General features: G+C 48.9%; 1 protein-coding gene across 8 annotated transcripts in view; it reads right to left on the bottom strand.

The window, feature by feature from the left end:
- Window positions 1-17,709, bottom strand: part of odad4 (outer dynein arm docking complex subunit 4) — a 40,584-nt gene extending 22,875 nt beyond the window's left edge. For all 8 annotated transcript variants that reach the window (XM_078424346.1, XM_078424347.1, XM_078424349.1 and 5 more), the window contains exons 1-6: window positions 17,400-17,709; window positions 15,191-15,322; window positions 10,127-10,280; window positions 7,366-7,427; window positions 3,860-4,031; window positions 1,407-1,622 (exon numbers count right to left, since the gene is read on the bottom strand). In XM_078424346.1, the coding sequence (XP_078280472.1) occupies window positions 1,407-1,622; window positions 3,860-4,031; window positions 7,366-7,427; window positions 10,127-10,280; window positions 15,191-15,322; window positions 17,400-17,522 (859 nt within the window). In that variant the 5' untranslated portion in view covers window positions 17,523-17,709. The remainder of the gene's footprint in view (window positions 1-1,406; window positions 1,623-3,859; window positions 4,032-7,365; window positions 7,428-10,126; window positions 10,281-15,190; window positions 15,323-17,399) is intronic.
- Window positions 17,710-18,722: the final 1,013 nt, after the last annotated feature.

The raw sequence follows: 18,722 nt of genomic DNA, 5'->3' as shown, positions 1-18,722 counted from the left end.
CACCGTCGGGGAGAAGGTACCGGAGTCCTGGTGAGACGTGGCCACAGCCGGAACCGGGAACCCGACCGGAGAGGGAAGCCGCCGGCCTGGCCCCTGCTCGTCTGGAGAGGGGTGAGTGGGACGGAGGGCCGGTGAGTGGGCCGGCTGCGGTAGGGAGGGAGGGAGGGCGCGCACTGCCTGGACGGGGGAGTGGGCCGCTAGAGGGCCTGCAGCAGCCTGGGGCTCAGTTACACCGGGCCCTGCTGGAGGCCCTGCAGCAGCCTGGGGCTCAGTTAGACCGGGTCCTGCAGGAGGCCCTGCAGCAGCCTGGGGCTCAGTTAGACCGGGTCCTGCTGGAGGCCCTGCAGCAGCCTGGGGCTCAATTAGACCGGGCCCTGATGGAGGCCCTGCAGCAGCCTGGGGCTCAGTTAGACCGGGCCCTGCTGGAGGCCTTGCAGCAGCCTGGGGCTCAGCTAGACCGGGCCCAGCTGGAGGCCTTGCAGCAGCCTGGGGCTCAGCTAGACCGGGCCTAGCTGGAGGCCTTGCAGCAGCCTGGGGCCCAGTTAGACCGGGCCCTGCTGGAGGCCCCGCAGCAGCCTGGGGCTCAGTTAGACCGGGCCCTGATAGAGGCCCTGCAGCAGCCTGGGGCTCGGCTGGACCGGGCACCGCTCCAAGAGGCCGAGGACGTGGGACCGCACGCGGCCTACAGCGGTGGAGCGCTTGGCCCGGCCGACCCGGCAAAGCCCACCAGGACAACACGATACCTTCTTCATGGTCAGGTCAACAACTCTACACCGATAACAACCGGGACTTGAAAATGGTGCCAAACCTGGCTGTATGAACTGCCTCAGATACTATTCCTACACACATACGCTGCATCTAAGATGAACTTATGGATAGTGACACTTGTATTGAAACTGTGCACAAAATACATTTCACTGTAGCTCGGTACGTGTGACAATAAAATACCATTGAACCATTGGAAACGGTGACCACCTGGTTCAAGAACAGCTTCTCCCCAACAACCATCAGGCTCTTGAACACAACACAACACTGACCTCAACGATGAACTCTGGGCTGTCTTTGGCTGCTCTAAGCAGTTTGGGGTTTGCACTAGTATCGGGGTTATTCATTATCCGTGTACACTGTGTTTACAGGCCTGTTAATCTGCAGCAAGTAAGAATCTCATTGGTCTGGTGGCCAAAGAGGAGTTGTCTCTGGATTGCTGGTCAGGTGTGGGATAGTCTGGGTGTGCTTTAGTTTGGGGATGGTGCAGTTGACCCAAACCCACCCTTTTGTTTAAAAAATAAGTTGAATCATTGATTACAAGAATAATATGTACAATGTAAAACCCCCCCACAATGATACAACGTCACCCGACTATCCCCGCTACCCCAGCCTGCGCTTGCTTGCCCGGCCTCACGTACACACGTCAATCTCCAGCATTTTCTTCAGGATGAAGATGGTCTCCTCGGTCTCCCGGTGGCTTTTCCAGTTCTGTTCCTTCATCCTCTGCTCCCGCTCTCTGGCAAAGATGGGCTTCTGCTGCCTCCAGAACTCGGTGCGCGTGTCGAGGAAGGAGATCCCGCCCATGATCATGTCCTGGACCGTTCCTCCAGAATCCGCGTTTGTCCGCACCAGCTCTGGGTTCAGCACACAAATGGGAAAAGAGGAGAGAGCTCACAGCAAACCGGCTCCATCCAAGGAGGTGCCGTTAGAAAGCGGTGCACACGAACACCGCTGGGACAGAGTGGACGTGGAGAGGACGTGTCCACTAGTGGGAGAGTCCAGGACCAGAGGCCGTAGCCCCAGAATGAAAGCACGTACCTTTAGAATGGAGATGAGGGGGAATTTCTTTAGTCAGAGGGTAACAAATCTTTGGAATTCATTGCCACAGGCGGCTGTGGAGGTCAAGTCAATGGGTAATTTTTAAGGTGGAGTTTGACATATTCTTGATTAGTACGGGTGTCAGGAGTTATGGGGAGAAGGCAGAAGAATGGGGTTAGGAGGGAGAGATAGATCAGCCGCGATTGAATGGTTGAGTAGGACTCGATGGGCCGAATGGCCTAATTCTGCTCCTAGAACTTATGAACATGTGTAAGGAGTGAGCTGGTGTTACACGGCACAATACTGTGACACAGATGGGGAGGAGCAGGGAGGGGAAAGGGTGGGGGGGGGGTGGGGGGGGGGGGGGGGGGGAATTAAATTTAGCTCGGCCTTGTGGGAACGCTGAGAATCAACTTTATTGTGAATGGTGGGACAGAGAATCAGCACCTTCCAACACCAGCAGAAACAAGGAAGGAACTGCAGATGCTGGCTCACAAAAGCAAACACAAAGTGCTGGAGTAACTCAGCGGGTTCAGTTTAGTTTATTGTCACGTGTACCGTGGTACAGTGAGAAGCTCAGGCAGCATCTCCGGAGAACATGGATCGGTGATGTTTCGGGTTGGGCCCCTTCCGAAACGTGTCCTATCCATGTTTTGCAGAGATGCTGCCTGAGCACTGCGTTACTCCAGCACTCTGTGACCGTGTTAGTGCTTCAGGGATTTTAACGGTGAAGTGAAACAAGCAGAGTGTGACTATCCCGAGTACTTTGATGAGACCGGCAAGCAACCTTTACCTGCTACCCTCCTGAATGATGTAGAGAGGTGAATACTCTCGCTGTACAGGGAGTGACCCCACCTGCCCTACCCCATATACAGAGTTTACCCACCCATGAATCAAGAACCAGAGGACAGAGGTTTGAGTTGAGGGGAGAAAGACTCAATGGGAACCTGAGGGAAATTGTTCTTGTAAAAAGGGTGGCATGTGTATGGAACGAGCTGCCAGAGGAAGTAGTTGATGCAGGTACAATCACTATGTTTAAAAAACATTTGGATAGTTACAGGATAGTAAAGGTTTAGAGCAATATCTGGGCTAAAGATAGGCTGGTGGGACTAGTGTAGATGGGGCATGTTGGGCAGTATGGGCAAGTTGGGCTGAAGGGCCTGTTTCCGTGCTATATGACGAGGGAGAAAAAAACCCTGCAAATGCTGGTTTAAATCGAAGGTAGACACAAAACGCTGGAGTCACTCAGCGGGTCAGGCAGCATCTCGGGAGAGAAGGAATGGGTGACGTTTCTGGTCGAGACCCTTCTTCAGACCTGAAGTCGAAGACCCGAAACGTCATCCGTTCCTTCTCTCCCGAGATGCTGCCTGACCCGCTGAGTGACTCCAGCATTTTGTGACTACCTTGGCTCTGTGGCTCTGTGGCTCTGTGGCTCTGTGGCTCTGTGACTCTGTGGCTCAGTGGCTCTGTGACTGTGACTCTGTGACTCTGTGGCTCTGTGGCTCTGTGGCTCTGTGGCTCTGTGGCTCTGTGACTCTGTGACTCTGTGACTCTGTGACTCTGTGGCTCTGTGGCTCTGTGGCTCTGTGACTCTGTGATTATGTGGCTCAGTGGCTCTGTGGCTCTGTGGCTCTGTGGCTCTGTGACTCTGTGACTCTGTGGCTCTGTGGCTCTGTGGCTCTGTGGCTCTGTGGCTCTGTGGCTCTGTGGCTCTGTGACTCTGTGACTGTGACTGTGACTCTGTGGCTCTGTGGCTCTGTGGCTCTGTGGCTCTGTGACTCTGTGGCTCTGTGGCTCTGTGGCTCTGTGACTCTGTGATTATGTGGCTCTGTGGCTCTGTGGCTCTGTGACTCTGTGACTCTGTGACTCTGTGGCTCTGTGACTCTGTGACTCTGTGACTCTGTGGCTCTGTGGCTCTGTGGCTCTGAGACTCTGAGACTGTGTGGCTGTGTGGCTGTGTGACTGTGTGACTGTGTGGCTGTGTGGCTCTGTGGCTCTGTGACTCTGTGACTGTGACTCTGTGGCTCTGTGGCTACGAGAGGCCGCACCCTACCCTTGTCCTGTAGCAGCTTCTCCAGGTATTCCTTGTCTCCGTACAGCTCCCCCAGCAGCTCTTTCACCGTCTTGTTTGTCTTGGGCTCCTCCTGCTCCTGTTTCTTTTGCTGCTGCTGTTTCAGGTTCAGTTTTTGACGCCGCAGTTGAGATTTGGTTTTCGGGACCGGTTTCTTTGTGAGAAATCGAAAGGGAGATCAGAACAGTTCTGAAGAAGGGTCTCAACCCGAAACACCACCCATTCCTTCTCTCCCGAGATGCTGCCTGACCCGTTGAGTTACTCCAGCATTCTGTGTCTACCTGGTTTTATTCCTGTTGTTTCAACTAAAGGCCAATTCTCTGGATGCTTTCAAGAGAGAGCTAGATAGAGCTCTTAAAGATAGCGGAGTCAGGGGGTATGGGGAGAAGGCAGGAACGGGGTACTGATCCTAGAAAAGGATCTCAACCCGAAACGTCATCCATTCCTTCTATCCTGAGATGCTGCCTGTCCCGCTGAATTCCCGGAATGGCAGGACTGTCATATGTTGAAAGACTGGAGCGACTGGGCTTGTATACACTGGAATTTAGAAGGATGAGAGGGGATCTTTTATCGAAACATATAAGATTATTAAGGGGTTGGACACGTTAGAGGCAGGAAACATGTTCCCAATGTTGGGGGAGTCCAGAATAAGGGGCCACAGTTTAAGAATAAGGGGTAGGCCATTTGGAACTGAGATGAGGAAAAACTTTTTCAGTCAGAGAGTTGTGAATCTGTGGAATTCTCTGCCTCAGAAGGCCATAGCTCTTTTAAATACTGATCAGAAGATATTAGCGAAAATCTTAGCTCAGAGATTAAGTCTAGTTATAGACAAATTGATACACCCCGATCAATCAGGCTTTATAGCCAAACGATATTCATTTTTCAACTTGAGACGCTTGTTTGATATAATTTATTCAAATAGACTATTAAATGAAGATTTAGCAATCATCTCGCTAGATGCTGAAAAAGCATTTGATCAAGTAGAATGGCCCTATCTTTTCTCAGTGATGGAAAAATTTCAACTAGGTGAAAATTTTTGTGCATGGGTGAAACTTTTATATACATCCCCAACAGCTAGAATATTAACTAATCAAATGCTGTCATCTAAATTTCATTTAGCTAGGGGTTGTAGACAAGGATGTCCACTATCACCACCTTATTATAGAACCACTTGCTGAGAGTATTAGATCAAATTCAGATATTTATGGCTACAACACTAAACATACAACCAATAAAATTTCTTTATATGCGGATGATGTATTAATATATATTACAAAGCCAGAAATTAGCATTCCGAATTTATTAAATCTCATAACTCAATTTGGTTCATTTTCAGGTTATAGAATTAACTGGTATAAAAGTGAAATTATGCCAATAATGGAGCATAATCCGGCCATACTTCAACAATTTCCTTTTAAAATTGCCTATGAAAAGTTTAAATATCTTGGAATTTACGTGACTAGGAAATATACTTCTTTATTTAAATCAAATTTCCCTCCTTTACTTGCTAAATTACACAGAAATATCCAATTTTGGAAAACACTTCCTATATCATTAGTTGGTCGTAGTAATGCTATAAAGATGATCTTTCTTCCACAGCTATTATATTTATTTCAAGCAATTCCGATCTACCTTCCAAAAAAGTTTTTTTTAAAAATTGATTCAATTGTTACTAATTTTATTTGGGACTACAAGACTCATAGAATAAATAAAAGACACTTATGTAAGTCTAAAATTAATGGAGGAATTGCTTTACCTAACTTTTTATTTTATTATTGGGCGGTTAATATTAAAAATATAACCTGCTGGTTGGATGATTCTGATCAACAATCGGATTGGTTAAAGATGGAGAAAGAGGATTGTTTACCATTTGATATTGGTGCGATCCTCTTAGCTCCAATAAATTTAAATAAAAAAACATATGGAGGTAATCCCATTATACATAGTGTTATCCGTACCTGGAAACAATTAAAGCTTACGTTAAAATTGAGTAAATTATCTGTTTTCCTTCCTATTGCGAATAATCCTTCTTTTAAACCGTCTGTCTTAGATAGAGGCTTTGCTCAATGGAAAAGTTATGGAATCAAAAGGGTGGGAGATCTTTATCATAAGGGAACTTTTCTTTCGTTTCAGGAGTTACAGCAGAAGTACGGATTACATGTTAATAATTATTTTAGATATTTACAACTTAGAGATTATGTAAAATCACACATGCAAGAATATAAGTTTAGAGGTCCAGAAATACTTGATGTATGCCTGAATCGACATTATAACTCAAATACATTAATATCTTTTATTTACAATATTCTCCTTGACATTGACATTCCGTCATCAGAATCTTATAGACGAGCATGGGAGGACGAATTGAATCAAGTTATAATGCAAGATATATGGGATGAAAGTTTACAACATATACATCAATGTTCATTGAATACTAGACATTCCTTAATACAATTTAAAATAATACATAGATTACATTATTCGAAGACGAAATTAAATAGGATTTTTCCTAGTATCTCTCCTATGTGTGATAAATGTCAATTTCAAGAAGCTAATTTAACTCATATTTTCGTAACTTGTATAAAAATGCAAAACTTCTGGTTGGAGATTTTTAAAATAGTTTCTAAGGTTATTAATAAAAAATTAGATATGGACCCAAAATTAATTATATTAGGATTATCAGAATATACTACAAATTTTACAGTAAGTCAGGTACATTTTCTTGATTACAGTCTAATAACTGCGAAAAAACTAATACTTAAATTTTGGAAAAAACCAATAACCCCCACAATTAAAATGTGGACTATGGAAATGACAGAGACCCTGCATTTGGAAAAAATAAGGTTTGCCTTAATCGACAAACCTGAGTTATTCTTAAAAATATGGTCTCCATTTATTGAATTTTTAGAAAAGTAAATGGGTTTGGCACAGGACTAAAATAAAAAAAATAAAAAAATTTAAATAAAAAGTTGAAACTTGAGTTGGGGGTTGGATGTACAGCTGTGGTTTTTGTCTCCCGGATCTACTCCCGTTAATTTTTATTGTTAGATCTTTTTTTTTTTTTTTAACCCTCTTACTCTCTCTCCCCAAGTTTATAGTTTTATATTTTTATTTTTACTTTCTCTCTTCAAAAATTTAAAAATTGAAGCTATGTAAGAACTTTGTAACAAATGTGTTTTTTTTAATAAATTTCGATTTGTACATATGCTTTTCAAAAATAAAAAAAATAAAAAAAATAAAAAAAGAAGGCAGTGCAGGCCAATTCTCTGAATGCATTCAAGAGAGAGCTAGATAGAGCTCTTAAGGATAGCACAGTCAGGGGGTATGGGGAGAAGGCAGGAACGGGGTACTGATTGTGGATGATCAGCCACGATCACATTGAATGGCGGTGCTGGCTCGAAGGGCCGATTGGCCTCCTCCTGCACCTATTGTCTATTGTCTATTGTCTAAAGTGTTCAACCCTTTGAAGCTTTGATGCAGCAACTCACCTCCTCCCGTCTGTAAAAGAAGGACAGGTCACCTTTAGTTTCCAGCCTCACTGAGGAAGGGCCTGTGTGAACAATCATTAGATGAGTTAGTGTCCTCGCCTTGTAAGCAACTGCACAAGTCGTAAGTGTAGGAAAGAACTGCAGATGTTGGATTAAATCGAAGGTAGACACAAAATGCTGGAGTAACTCAGCGGGTCAGGCAGCATCTCAGGAGAGAAGGAATGGATGACGTTTCGGGTCGAGATCCTTCTTCAGACTCAGTTGGAAGAAGTGTCTCGACCCGAAACGTCACCCATTCCTTCTCTCTAGAGATGCTGCCTGTCCCGCTGAGTTGCTCCAGCATTTTGTGTCTACCATAAGATCATAAGTGATAGAAATAGAAGGCCATTCAGCCCATCAATTCTACTCCGCCATTCAATCATGGCTGATCTATCTCTTCCTCCTAACCCCATTCCCCTGCCTTCTCCCCATAACCCCTGACACCCGCACTAATCAAGACTCTATCTATCTCTGCCTTAAATATATCCACTGCCTTGGCCTCCACAACCGTCTGTGGCAAAGAATCCCACAGATTCACCACCAAGAAGTCAGGAATCAATGCTAAGCAGATCCCGTCTGGTCTGTTGAGTTTCCTCTCCTACACCCAGACCAACAGAGAATGCAACCCAGGGTTCATGACACCACAATGATTGTACTCCTTCTGTCTGACTAGTTGAGTTGAGTTTATTGTCACGGGTACCGAGGTACAGTGAAAAGCTTTTGTAGTCATACTCATGCTGTGGGCATTTGGACAGATGTACGGATGGGTTGGATTTAGCGGGCTATGGGCCAAATGCAAGCAAATGGAACTTGTCCAGTATACCAAACCGGTCAGCATGGGCAAGGTGGCTGAAGGGCCAGTTCTCTGCAATACAGCTCCAAGACTATGACTTTAGAAGAAACACTTTTATCTTCAGCTGCCCGGAGTCTCATTTCATCCACCAAACTTTGATCAACCTTCCGTCCAACTTGTCTTCCCTCCATCACAACACACAGAGTTTCCCCGAGTCATGTAGAACATACACCGATCAGCCAAAACATTATGACCACTGACAGGTGAAGTGAATAATATTGGTTATCTTGTTACAATGGCACCTGTCAAGGGGTGGGATATATTAGGCAGCAAGTGAACAGTCAGTTCTTGAAGTTGACGTGTTGGATGCGGGAGAAATGGGCAGGAGTAAAGACCTGAGCGACTTTGACAAGGGCCAAATTGTTATGGCCAGACGACTAGGTCAGAGCATCTCTGAAACGGCAAGGTTTGTGGGGTGCTCCCGGTCAGCAGTGGTGAGTACCGACCGACAGTGGTCCGAGGAGGGACAAACCACAAACCGGCGACAGGCAGGGTGTTGGGCGCCCAAGGCTCATCGATGCACGAGGGCAACGAAGGCTATCCCGTCTGGTCCGAACCGACAGAAGGTCGACTGTGGCACAAGTCACAGAAAATGTTAATGGTGGTCACGGGAGGAATGTGTCACAATACACAGTGCATCGCACCCTGCTGCGTATGGGGCTGCACACGGAGGACCAACAGCATATTAGGTAGGTGGGCATAATGTTTTGGCTCATCGGTGTACATACTACCCCTTGCCACTCTCAAAACCCAGGCACTCCTACTGCCTGCTGCCCTGTCCTCGACGCTGCCTATTTGCACCCCCGCCTGTCTGTCCCCCAGACTGCAGCCCGGCACCCCCCGCCCTGCCTAGCCACGCAGAACTCCTGGGGCCTTGCACACATTCCCATTGAGAACCGAGAAGGGAGGAAGGAGGAAGGGAGGCTTTCTGGCATGGAATGGGGTGTGCAGGGAGACCCAGACAGCAGTGTGACCCAGTACCTAGAGCAGGGAGACCCAGACAGCAGTGTGACCCAGTACCTAGAGCAGGGAGACCCAGACAGCAGTGTGACCCAGTACCTAGAGCAGGGAGACCCAGACAGCAGTGTGACCCAGTACCTAGAGCAGGGAGACCCAGACAGCAGTGTGACCCAGTACCTAGAGCAGGGAGACCCAGACAGCAGTGTGATCCAGTACCTAGAGCAGGGAGACCCAGACAGCAGTGTGACCCAGTACCTAGAGCAGGGAGACCCAGACAGCAGTGTGACCCAGTACCTAGAGCAGGGAGACCCAGACAGCAGTGTGACCCAGTACCTAGAGCAGGGAGACCCAGACAGCAGTGTGACCCAGTACCTAGCACGCATGAATTGTAATCCCACCTCAAAAATCTGCGAGAAAGAGATGGTGTGAGAGTGAGATTGTGAGATTGAGAGACAGAGAGTGAGTGTGTGTGTGCGCTCGGGAGAGAGAGACAGGGAGAGAGAGACAGGGAGAGAGAGACAGGGAGAGAGAGACAGGGAGAGAGAGACAGGGAGAGAGAGACAGGGAGAGAGAGACAGGGAGAGAGAGACAGGGAGAGAGAGACAGGGAGAGAGAGACAGGGAGAGAGAGACAGGGAGAGAGTGAAAGAGTGAGAGCGCGTGTGAATGAGAGAGAGACTGTGATAGAGAGTGTGAGTGTGAGTGTGAGGGAGAGAGAGAAAGAGTGAGAGTGTGAGAGAGAGAGGTGTGAGAGTGAGAATGACAGTGAGAATGCAAAGAGTGACAGAGTGAATTGAGCAGTGAGAGAGACAGAGAGAGAGACAGAGAGAGAGAGAGAGAGAGAGAGAGAGACAGGGAGAGACAGACAGAGAGGGGGAGAGTGTGCTCTTGTACCAACACAAGTACTCACTTCCCACGGAGTTGTCGATGGCTTCCCGGGCCTTCTGGATTCCCAGCCGGAACAAGTGGTCATCCGGTCGGAGTTTTTGGCCTCGATGATAGAAAATCAGCGCAAGTTCAAACTCACCCTTCGCATAGAGGCTCTCGGCTTTACGGTAAACACCCTAAAACACCAAAGATAGACGGAAAAATCATACTTTATTCATTTAAAATTTGCCCATAGTTTTAAGTAGGCGATGAGCATAGGATTTGCAATCACAGGATTTTAAAATATAAACATTAATTGTAATAGATTTGTAGAGATTTTAATTAAAAAATTTGCAGAACATTTGTGACAATCCGTGGGGGATTTTGTATTATTTAAACGATTTCTGCCGCTGAACTCCAGCAGAGGGGACCCGCAAGTTATGATGGAAGCAAAGCTGACACAAGATACGAGATGCTGATTTACCCCGAAGACAGACACAAAAGCTGGGGTAACTCAGCGGGTCAGGCAGCATCTCTGGAGAGAAGGAATGGGTGACGTTTCAGGTCGAGACCCTTCTTCAGACTAGACAAGGGAAAGGGAAATGAGAGATATAGAACGAATGAATGAAAGATATGCAAAAAAATGTATGGATGATAAAGGGAACAGGACGTTGTTAGCTGTTTGCTGGGTGAGAACGAGAAGCTGGTGTGACCTGGCTGGGGGGAGAGATGGAGAGAGAGGGAATGCCGGGGTTACTTGAAGTTAGAGACATCAAATTCATACCACTGGGATGTAAGCTGCCCAAGCAAAATATGAGATGCTGTTCCTCCAATCTCCTCACTGACATTGGAGGAGGCCTCGGACAGGAAGGGCATTTTGTGAATGGGAAGGGGAATTAAAGTGTTTAGTAACCGGGAGATCAGGTAGGTCCAAGCGGACTGAGCGAAGGTGTTCAGCGAAATGATCGGCCAGTCTACGTTACTTGTTTAATGCAGTGAGGTTAGATTCTGGACGGCATTGCCTGAGAGGGTGGTTCACAGTAGATTACAGTCACTACACCATCACAGTCGGCACGGTGGTGCAGCGGGTAGAGCTGCTGCCTCACAGCGCCAGAGACCCGGGTTCCACCCTGACTACGGGTGCTGTCTGTACGGAGTTTGCACGTTCTCCCCATGACCTGCGTGGGTTTTCTCCGGGTGCTCCGGTTTCCTCCCACATTCCTAGGGGGGGCGTGCATGCTTGTAGGTTAACTGGCTTGGTATAACTGTAATTGCAAAATTGTCCCAAGCGTGTGTAGAATAGTGTTGGTGTGCGAGGATCGCTGGTTGACGCGGACTCGGTGGGCCGAAGGGCCTGTTTCCACACTGTAACTAAAAATTAAAACAAGGCTTTTAAAGGGAAAGAGCTTCAACGTTTGAAAGTTAGAAACTTTCAGGTTAGGAGTTAGTTTGTTCTTTAGGAGAGTTGGCACAGAATGCTGAGGCAGTATTTCTCTGTACTGCTATCGTTCTCTGGCAACTCTTTATGTTGCTCGTAAGCCACACAGTGCACAATGACGATATTGTTCAGCACAAGGAAAGTCCAGCAGGGTTTCATTCCCTCACACGAAACAGAGGCTAACTTTGTGTTTGCCTCCACTGAGTTCCCTCCACAGATCAGAGTCTAACCCTGGGCCATCCTGTGTGTGGAATCTGGGCCAACCCAGGACAGCCGACGTCAGCCCCTAGCAAAGGGATGATCCCAGGGGCTTTGACCCGTGGGTGGGGGGATTAGACAGAGCGCCTGCTTCCAACCTATCACTGCTGCTAAAATGCACAAGCATTTGGAGATAAGCGGGACTGCAGATGCTGGTTTAGAAGAAAGTGCTGCAGTAACTCAGTGGGTCAGGCAGCATATCTGTTTCATTTACTTTAATTCAGTTCATTGTCACGTGTACCGAGGTACAGCAGAAAGCTTTTTTGTTACGTGCTAACCAGTCAGCGGAAAGACAATACGTGATTACAATCGAGCCGTCCACAGTGTGAAGAACAGCTAGGTGATGCTACCGACTGGTTGATCAGCGATGTTCCGTGGAAGGACCCTTCTTCGGACTGATTGAATCAAACTGAAGAAGGGTCCCGACCCGAAACGTCACCTACCACATTTTCCGGAGATGCTGCCTGACCCGCTGAGTTACTCCAGCACTCTGTGAAACGTCACCTACCACATTCTCCGGAGATGCTGCATAACCCGCTGAGTTACTCCAGCATTTTGTGTCTTTTTTCTAGCATTTGTATAGGAGTCACCAGCACTGGCATTTGTCACGTTGCATCGATGAGGAGCATCATTTGATGCATCTGCAGCAAGGCGCAGGTTATAATAGACAATAGGTGCAGGAGGAGGCCATTCGGCCCTTCGAGCCAGCACCACCGTTCAATGTGATCACGGCTGATCATTCTCAATCGGTACCCCGTTCCTGCCTTCTCCCCATACCCCCCTGACTCCGCTATCCATAAGAGCTTTATCTAGCTCTCTCTTGAATGCATTCAGAGAATTGGCCTCCACCACCTTCTGAGGCAGAGAATTCCACAGATTCACAACTCTCTGACTGAAAAAGTTTTTTCTCATCTCCGTTCTAAATGGCCCACCCCTTATTCTTAAACTGTGGCCCCTGGTTCTGGACTCCCCCAACATTGGGAATATGTTTCCTGCCTCTAACGTGTCCAACCCCTTAATAATCTTATATGTTTCGATAAGATCCCCTCTCATCCTTCTAAATTCCAGTGTATACAAGCCTAGCCGCTCCAGTCTTTCAACATATGACAGTCCCGCCATTCCGGGAATTAACCCAAGTAAACCTACGCTGCACGCCCTCAATAGCAAGAATATCCTTCCTCAAATTTGGAGACCAAAACTGCACACAGTACTCCAGGTGCGGTCTCACTAGGGCCCTGTACAACTGCACACAGTACTCCAGGTGCGGTCTCACTAGGGCCCTGTACAACTGAAGCATGGCTGATCTGTGTTTTAGTCGAGATATTGTGTGACTCAATGGGAATGCATGGTCTAGAAAATGATTTAATCCTGACTGGACTAGATAGAGGACGAGGCAATTTGCCTCCCCTGAGACTAATTGTTGGAGTAAGTCTTGGACGGGAGCTCCAAAGGCCGCACGATGTTCGACTAGTCCCAACCCAGGGCAGATGGCCCGGCGCGGGGGAGCTGATAACCCTTCCCCCCCCCCCCCACACACACACACACACATGCAGGAGTTTGATCGCCCCGACAAGGAAGGCTCTCCATCAGCTACAGGAGTCGAGATCGTCCCGTCAACTGAAGGTCAGAGGCCTCCGACCGCTGGAGGACAAAGAAAGGAGAGATTTAACTTTTTATTTCACCTTCCATCACAGTGAGGAATGTGGAGGAGTCACTGTGGTGGATGTTCATGTTAAAATGTATTTTGTGCGTCCTGTTGCTTTTTATTGTTCTGACTGTACGGCAAATGAAGTCCCTCGTGTGTTGCAAAACATACTTGGCTAATAAAGTATTTTGTGATTGTGATTGTGATAGCCAAATCAGTTTGTAAACTGGACCAAAATGCCCTAATGGACTTTGTATTCAAGTGTGGCTGAGAAAGGATTACAGTTCGGGGTGAGAGTCTGTTTTGGTCTTGTCAGGGTAACTGTTTGAGTGTCTCAGGATTCTCGGACTGAATGTATGTTGGAGATTTGATGGGTATTAAGCTGAGGTTGCGTAAGAAAGTGTGACATTAAACCAGAATCTTTTCCACTACCATGAATCCAAGGACCAAGATGGCCACAGAGAAAGGGAGGGTGGGACTAGCATAGAAAGCACAGACATGATGGGCTGAATGGCCTCCTGTGGGTCAATTAGTAAATTATGGGACTTATGGTACTGTCTCTGTGGATTGCTTAGGTGGAACTCTGGTCAACACAGGTTTGGGCTGTTGATCTTCTGCATCTTAGAAACGTAGAAAAAATAGGTGCAGGAGTAGGCCATTCAGCCCTTCGAGCCAGCCACCACCATTGGCTGATCATCCAAAACCTGTACCCCGTTCCTGCTTTTTCCCCATATCTTATCATATCATATCATATCATATATATACAGCCGGAAACAGGCCTTTTCGGCCCTCCAAGTCCGTGCCGCCCAGCGATCCCCGTACATTAACACTATCCTACACCCACTAGGGACAATTTTTACATTTACCCAGCCAATTAACCTACATACCTGTACGTCTTTGGAGTGTGGGAGGAAACCGAAGATCTCGGAGAAAACCCACGCAGGTCACGGGGAGAACGTACAAACTCCTTACAGTGCAGCACCCGTAGTCAGGATCGAACCTGAGTCTCCGGCGCTGCATTCGCTGTAAAGCAGCAACTCTACCGCTGCGCTACCGTGCCGCCCCTTGATTATGTTAGCCCTCATAGCCGAATCTAACTCTCTCTTGAAAACACCCAGTGAATTGGACTTTGACCAGCCAATGATACCCACTATCAGCAATCACCTGGCCTGGATCTTCTGCACAGTGACAAATGAGTCTACCATCTACCTCATTTAGACTCAGACTATCTTTGATCAGACTTTACTGGCTTTACCTTGCACTAAATGTTATTCCCTTATCATGTATATGTACACTGTGAATGGCTCGATTGTAATCATGTCTTGTCTTTCCGCTGACTGATTAGCACGCAACAAAAGCTTTTCACTGTACCTCAGTACACGTGACAATAAACTAAACAGAACTGGGAATTTAGACCTCAGAAATACAGCGCGGAAACAGGCCCATCGCGCCATCAAGTCCGCGCCAAATAGCGATCACCTCATACAATAGTTCTATCCTGCACACCAGGGACAATTCATGATTTTTACCAAAGCCAATTAACCTACAAACCTGCACATCTTTGGAGTGTGGGAGGAAACCGGAGCACCCGGAGAAAACCCACATGGTCACAGGGAGAAGGTACAAACTCCACACAGACAGCACCCATAGTCAGGATCGAACCCATGTCTCTGGCGTTGTAAAGTAGCAACACTACTGCTGTGCTGCCCTCAGGGAAACATAAAGATAGAATACATCCACTGATTGAGTGGTTCGACCACAGTTACCCTGTAGAAGTCCTTTTTCCCCATCTGGGAGGCCTCAGCATCGTTGAGAGCAGCAGTGGTGTTCCCAACCATCAGGTAACATCGTGAGCGAGCAACCAGACAGTTCTTGTTCTTGGGTTCTTGCTGCAGAGCCTGCAAGGAAAATGCCAACATAATTCACCTGCCCCACTACATAATGAGACTTGTTTTGCTTTAAATAGGATGAGAGATGAATGACAATAAACACACAATGCTGGAGTAACTCAGCGGACCAGGCAGCATCTCTGGAGAGGAGGAATGGGTGACGTATCGGGTCGAGACCCTTCTTCAGACTCAGGAATGGACAAGTCTGAATGAGAAATTACTGTATTGGAGAAGGGGATAATTTTCATGCCAAACACGGGACTGGTATAGCAAGGGTGAAATACAAATTAAAGCTCCCTCTACATTAGCCGAGTACTAGGGGTTGCCAACTTCATCACTCCTAAATACGGGACAAGGTGACGTCACCGCCCCGCGCCCCACGTGACCTCACCCAGCCAGCGGCCACGTGCTCCCGGCCCGGGCGGCCGCCATTGGTGGAGCGGGAGCATGTGGCTGCTGGCTGGGTGAGGTCACGTGGGGCGTGGGGCGGTCCCGTATTTGGGAGTGAGGAAGTTGGCAACCGTACTAATACGGGACAAGGGCGATCCCATACAGGACAAACTAATTTAGCCCAAAATACGGGATGTCCCGGCTAATACGGGACAGTTGGCGACGCTACCCAATACACACCCCATGTACAAAGTGTTGGAGTAACTCAGCGGGTCTCTGGAGAAAAAGGATAGGGGACGTTTCGGGTCAGGACCTTTCTTCAGATGGTTCAGACCCTTCTTCAAGGAAGGGATTAGAGAGACAGATAGATTAGAGAGTCAGGGGGAGGGGGTCAAATAGAAACATATTAAATTCTTAAGGGAATGGACAGGCTAGATGCAGGAAACATGTTCCCGATGTTGGGGGAGTCCAGAACCAGGGGTCACAGTTTAAGAATAAGGGGTAGATGAGGAAAAACCTTTTCACCCAGAGAGTTGGGAATTTGTGGAATTCTCTGCCACAGAGGGCAGTGGAGGCCAATTCATTGGATGTTTAAGAGAGAGTTAGGGCTAACGGAATCAAGGGATATGGGGAGAAGGACAGGAACGGGGTACTGATTTTGGATGATCAGCCATGATCATAAGGGCCAAACGGCCTACTACTGCATCTATTTTTCTATGTTTCTATGTCGCCCACTCCTCTCCAGAGATGCTGCCTGTCCCGCTGAGTTACTCCAGCTTTATCTTCGGTGTAAACCTGTGGGAAGTGGTCGGGAGGGAGGGTGGGAAGTGTCTGGGAGGGAGGGTGGGTGGGAAGTGGTCGGGAGGGAGGGTGGGTGGGAAGTGGTCGGGAGGGAGGGTGGGTGGGAAGTGGTCGGGAGGGTGGGAAGTGTCTGGGAGGGAGGGTGGGTGGGAAGTGTCTGGGAGGGAGGGTGGGTGGGAAGTGTCTGGGAGGGAGGGAGGGTGGGTGGGAAGTGTCTGGGTGGGTGGGAAGTGTCTGGGAGGGAGGGTGGGTGGGAAGTGTCTGGGAGGGAGGGTGGGAAGTGTCTGGGAGGGAGGGTGGGTGGGAAGTGTCTGGGAGGGAGGGTGGGAAGTGTCTGGGAGGGAGAGAGGGAGGGAGGGTGGGAAGTGTCTGGGAGGGAGGGTGGGAAGTGTCTGGGAGGGAGGGTGGGTGGGAAGTGTCTGGGAGGGAGGGTGGGAAGTGTCTGGGAGGGAGGGAGGGTGGGAAGTGTCTGGGAGGGAGGGAGGGAGGGTGGGAAGTGTCTGGGAGGGTGGGTGGGAAGTGTCTGGGAGGGAGGGAGGGAGGGAGGGAGGGAGGGTGGGAAGTGGGAGGGAGGGTGGGAAGTGGGAGGGAGGGAGGGAGGGTGGGAAGTGGGAGGGAGGGAGGGAGGGAGGGTGGGAAGTGGGAGGGAGGGAGGGTGGGAAGTGTCTGGGAGGGTGGGAAGTGTCTGGGAGGGAGGGTGGGTGGGAAGTGTCTGGGAGGGAGGGAGGGTGGGTAGTGGCCGGTCAGGGCCACACGGGTGAGGGGCACCGCCGAGGGAGGGATGGATGGATGGAGGGATGGATGGATGGAGGGATGGATGGATGGATGGATGGATGGATGGATGGATGGATGGATGGATGGATGCCCTCACTGCGGGCAGGGAGCCGCTACTTACATGGGTGTAGCTCTGGATGGCCTTGTCGTACTCGCCCCGCATGTACAGCCGGTCTCCCTCTGACTTGTAGGTGAGGTAGGAGCACACATGGCCGACCACAACCTCATCATCGTCGTCAGCCATGGGCCCGGCCCCGCTCTCCCCTCTCCACGCTCCTCGCCGGCCGGACCTCCCGCCGCCGACACCGGCTGTTTGCGATGTAACCAAGGTGTCGCCCAGCAACCCCTCACCTTAACGACAGGACGCGGGGCAGTTCCAGCCGAGCGGGCGGACGGAGGGAGGGATGAGAGGGGGGGATGAGAGGAGATGGGGTTGAGAGGGGGGGGTTGAGAGGAGAGGGGAGGGGGATGAGAGGAGAGGGGGGATGAGAGGGGGGATGAGAGGGGGGGGTGAGAGGGGGGGGGGTGAGAGGGGGGGGGGTGAGAGGAGAGGGGAGGGGGATGAGAGGGGGGATGAGAGGAGAAGGGAGGGGGATGAGAGGGGGGGATGAGGGGAGGGGGATGAGAGGGGGGGATGAGAGGGGGGGATGAGGGGAGGGGGATGAGAGGGGGGGATGAGAGGGGGGGTGAGAGAGGGAGAGATGAGAGGGGGGGATGAGAGTGGGGGGATGAGAGTGGGGGGATGAGAGGGGGGGGCATGAGGGGGGGGGATGAGAGGGGGGGAGACAAACAGACAGACTGCGCGCCTTCTCATTAACCCCGCTGCTGGTCTCCTGCAATAAGCTGCTGCGGTCTCTGCTGTCGCCCCGGAATAAGGTGGAGACACAGAGACACTAAGATGCCGGAATCTGGAGCAAAAAAACCAGCGGGTCAAGCATCTCGAGCCGGTCAAGTCCAGAGTGTATTATTGTCATATGTCCCGAAACGGAAATTCTTAATTGCACACAGATCTGTAAACATAGTCATCTGTAAAATCCACAATGAACAACAAAAAGTTCAGTGTGTATATGTATATATAGAAACACCACAGCCTCCAAATAACCTCCAAACTGCACATACATAAATATATATATATATACACTGATTTTTTTGGTTGTATATATATATATATATATATATATATGTGTGTGTGTGTGTGTATGTGCACTTTGGAGTTTATTTGGAGACTGTAGTGTTACTGTTATTAGATGATAGATAACAGAAGCAGATTCAATCATAAAAATGTACATCTCAACACACATATTTTGTCTGGCCACTATAACTTCCTGGATAATATTGCAAGCTCAAACTTCAGGTCACATGCTTTTTCTTTCTGTCTATATAAGAACCATTTCTGCCTGTTGTCTGTTTTTCTTTGTGTAGGAAGGAACTGCAGATGCTGGTT

The sequence above is a fragment of the Rhinoraja longicauda genome, chromosome 29, assembly GCF_053455715.1.
Source record: "Rhinoraja longicauda isolate Sanriku21f chromosome 29, sRhiLon1.1, whole genome shotgun sequence".
NCBI classification, from domain to species: Eukaryota; Metazoa; Chordata; class Chondrichthyes; order Rajiformes; family Arhynchobatidae; genus Rhinoraja; species Rhinoraja longicauda.
Note: the sequence above shows the minus strand (reverse complement) of the source record. Positions and strands in the feature narration are given on the sequence as shown.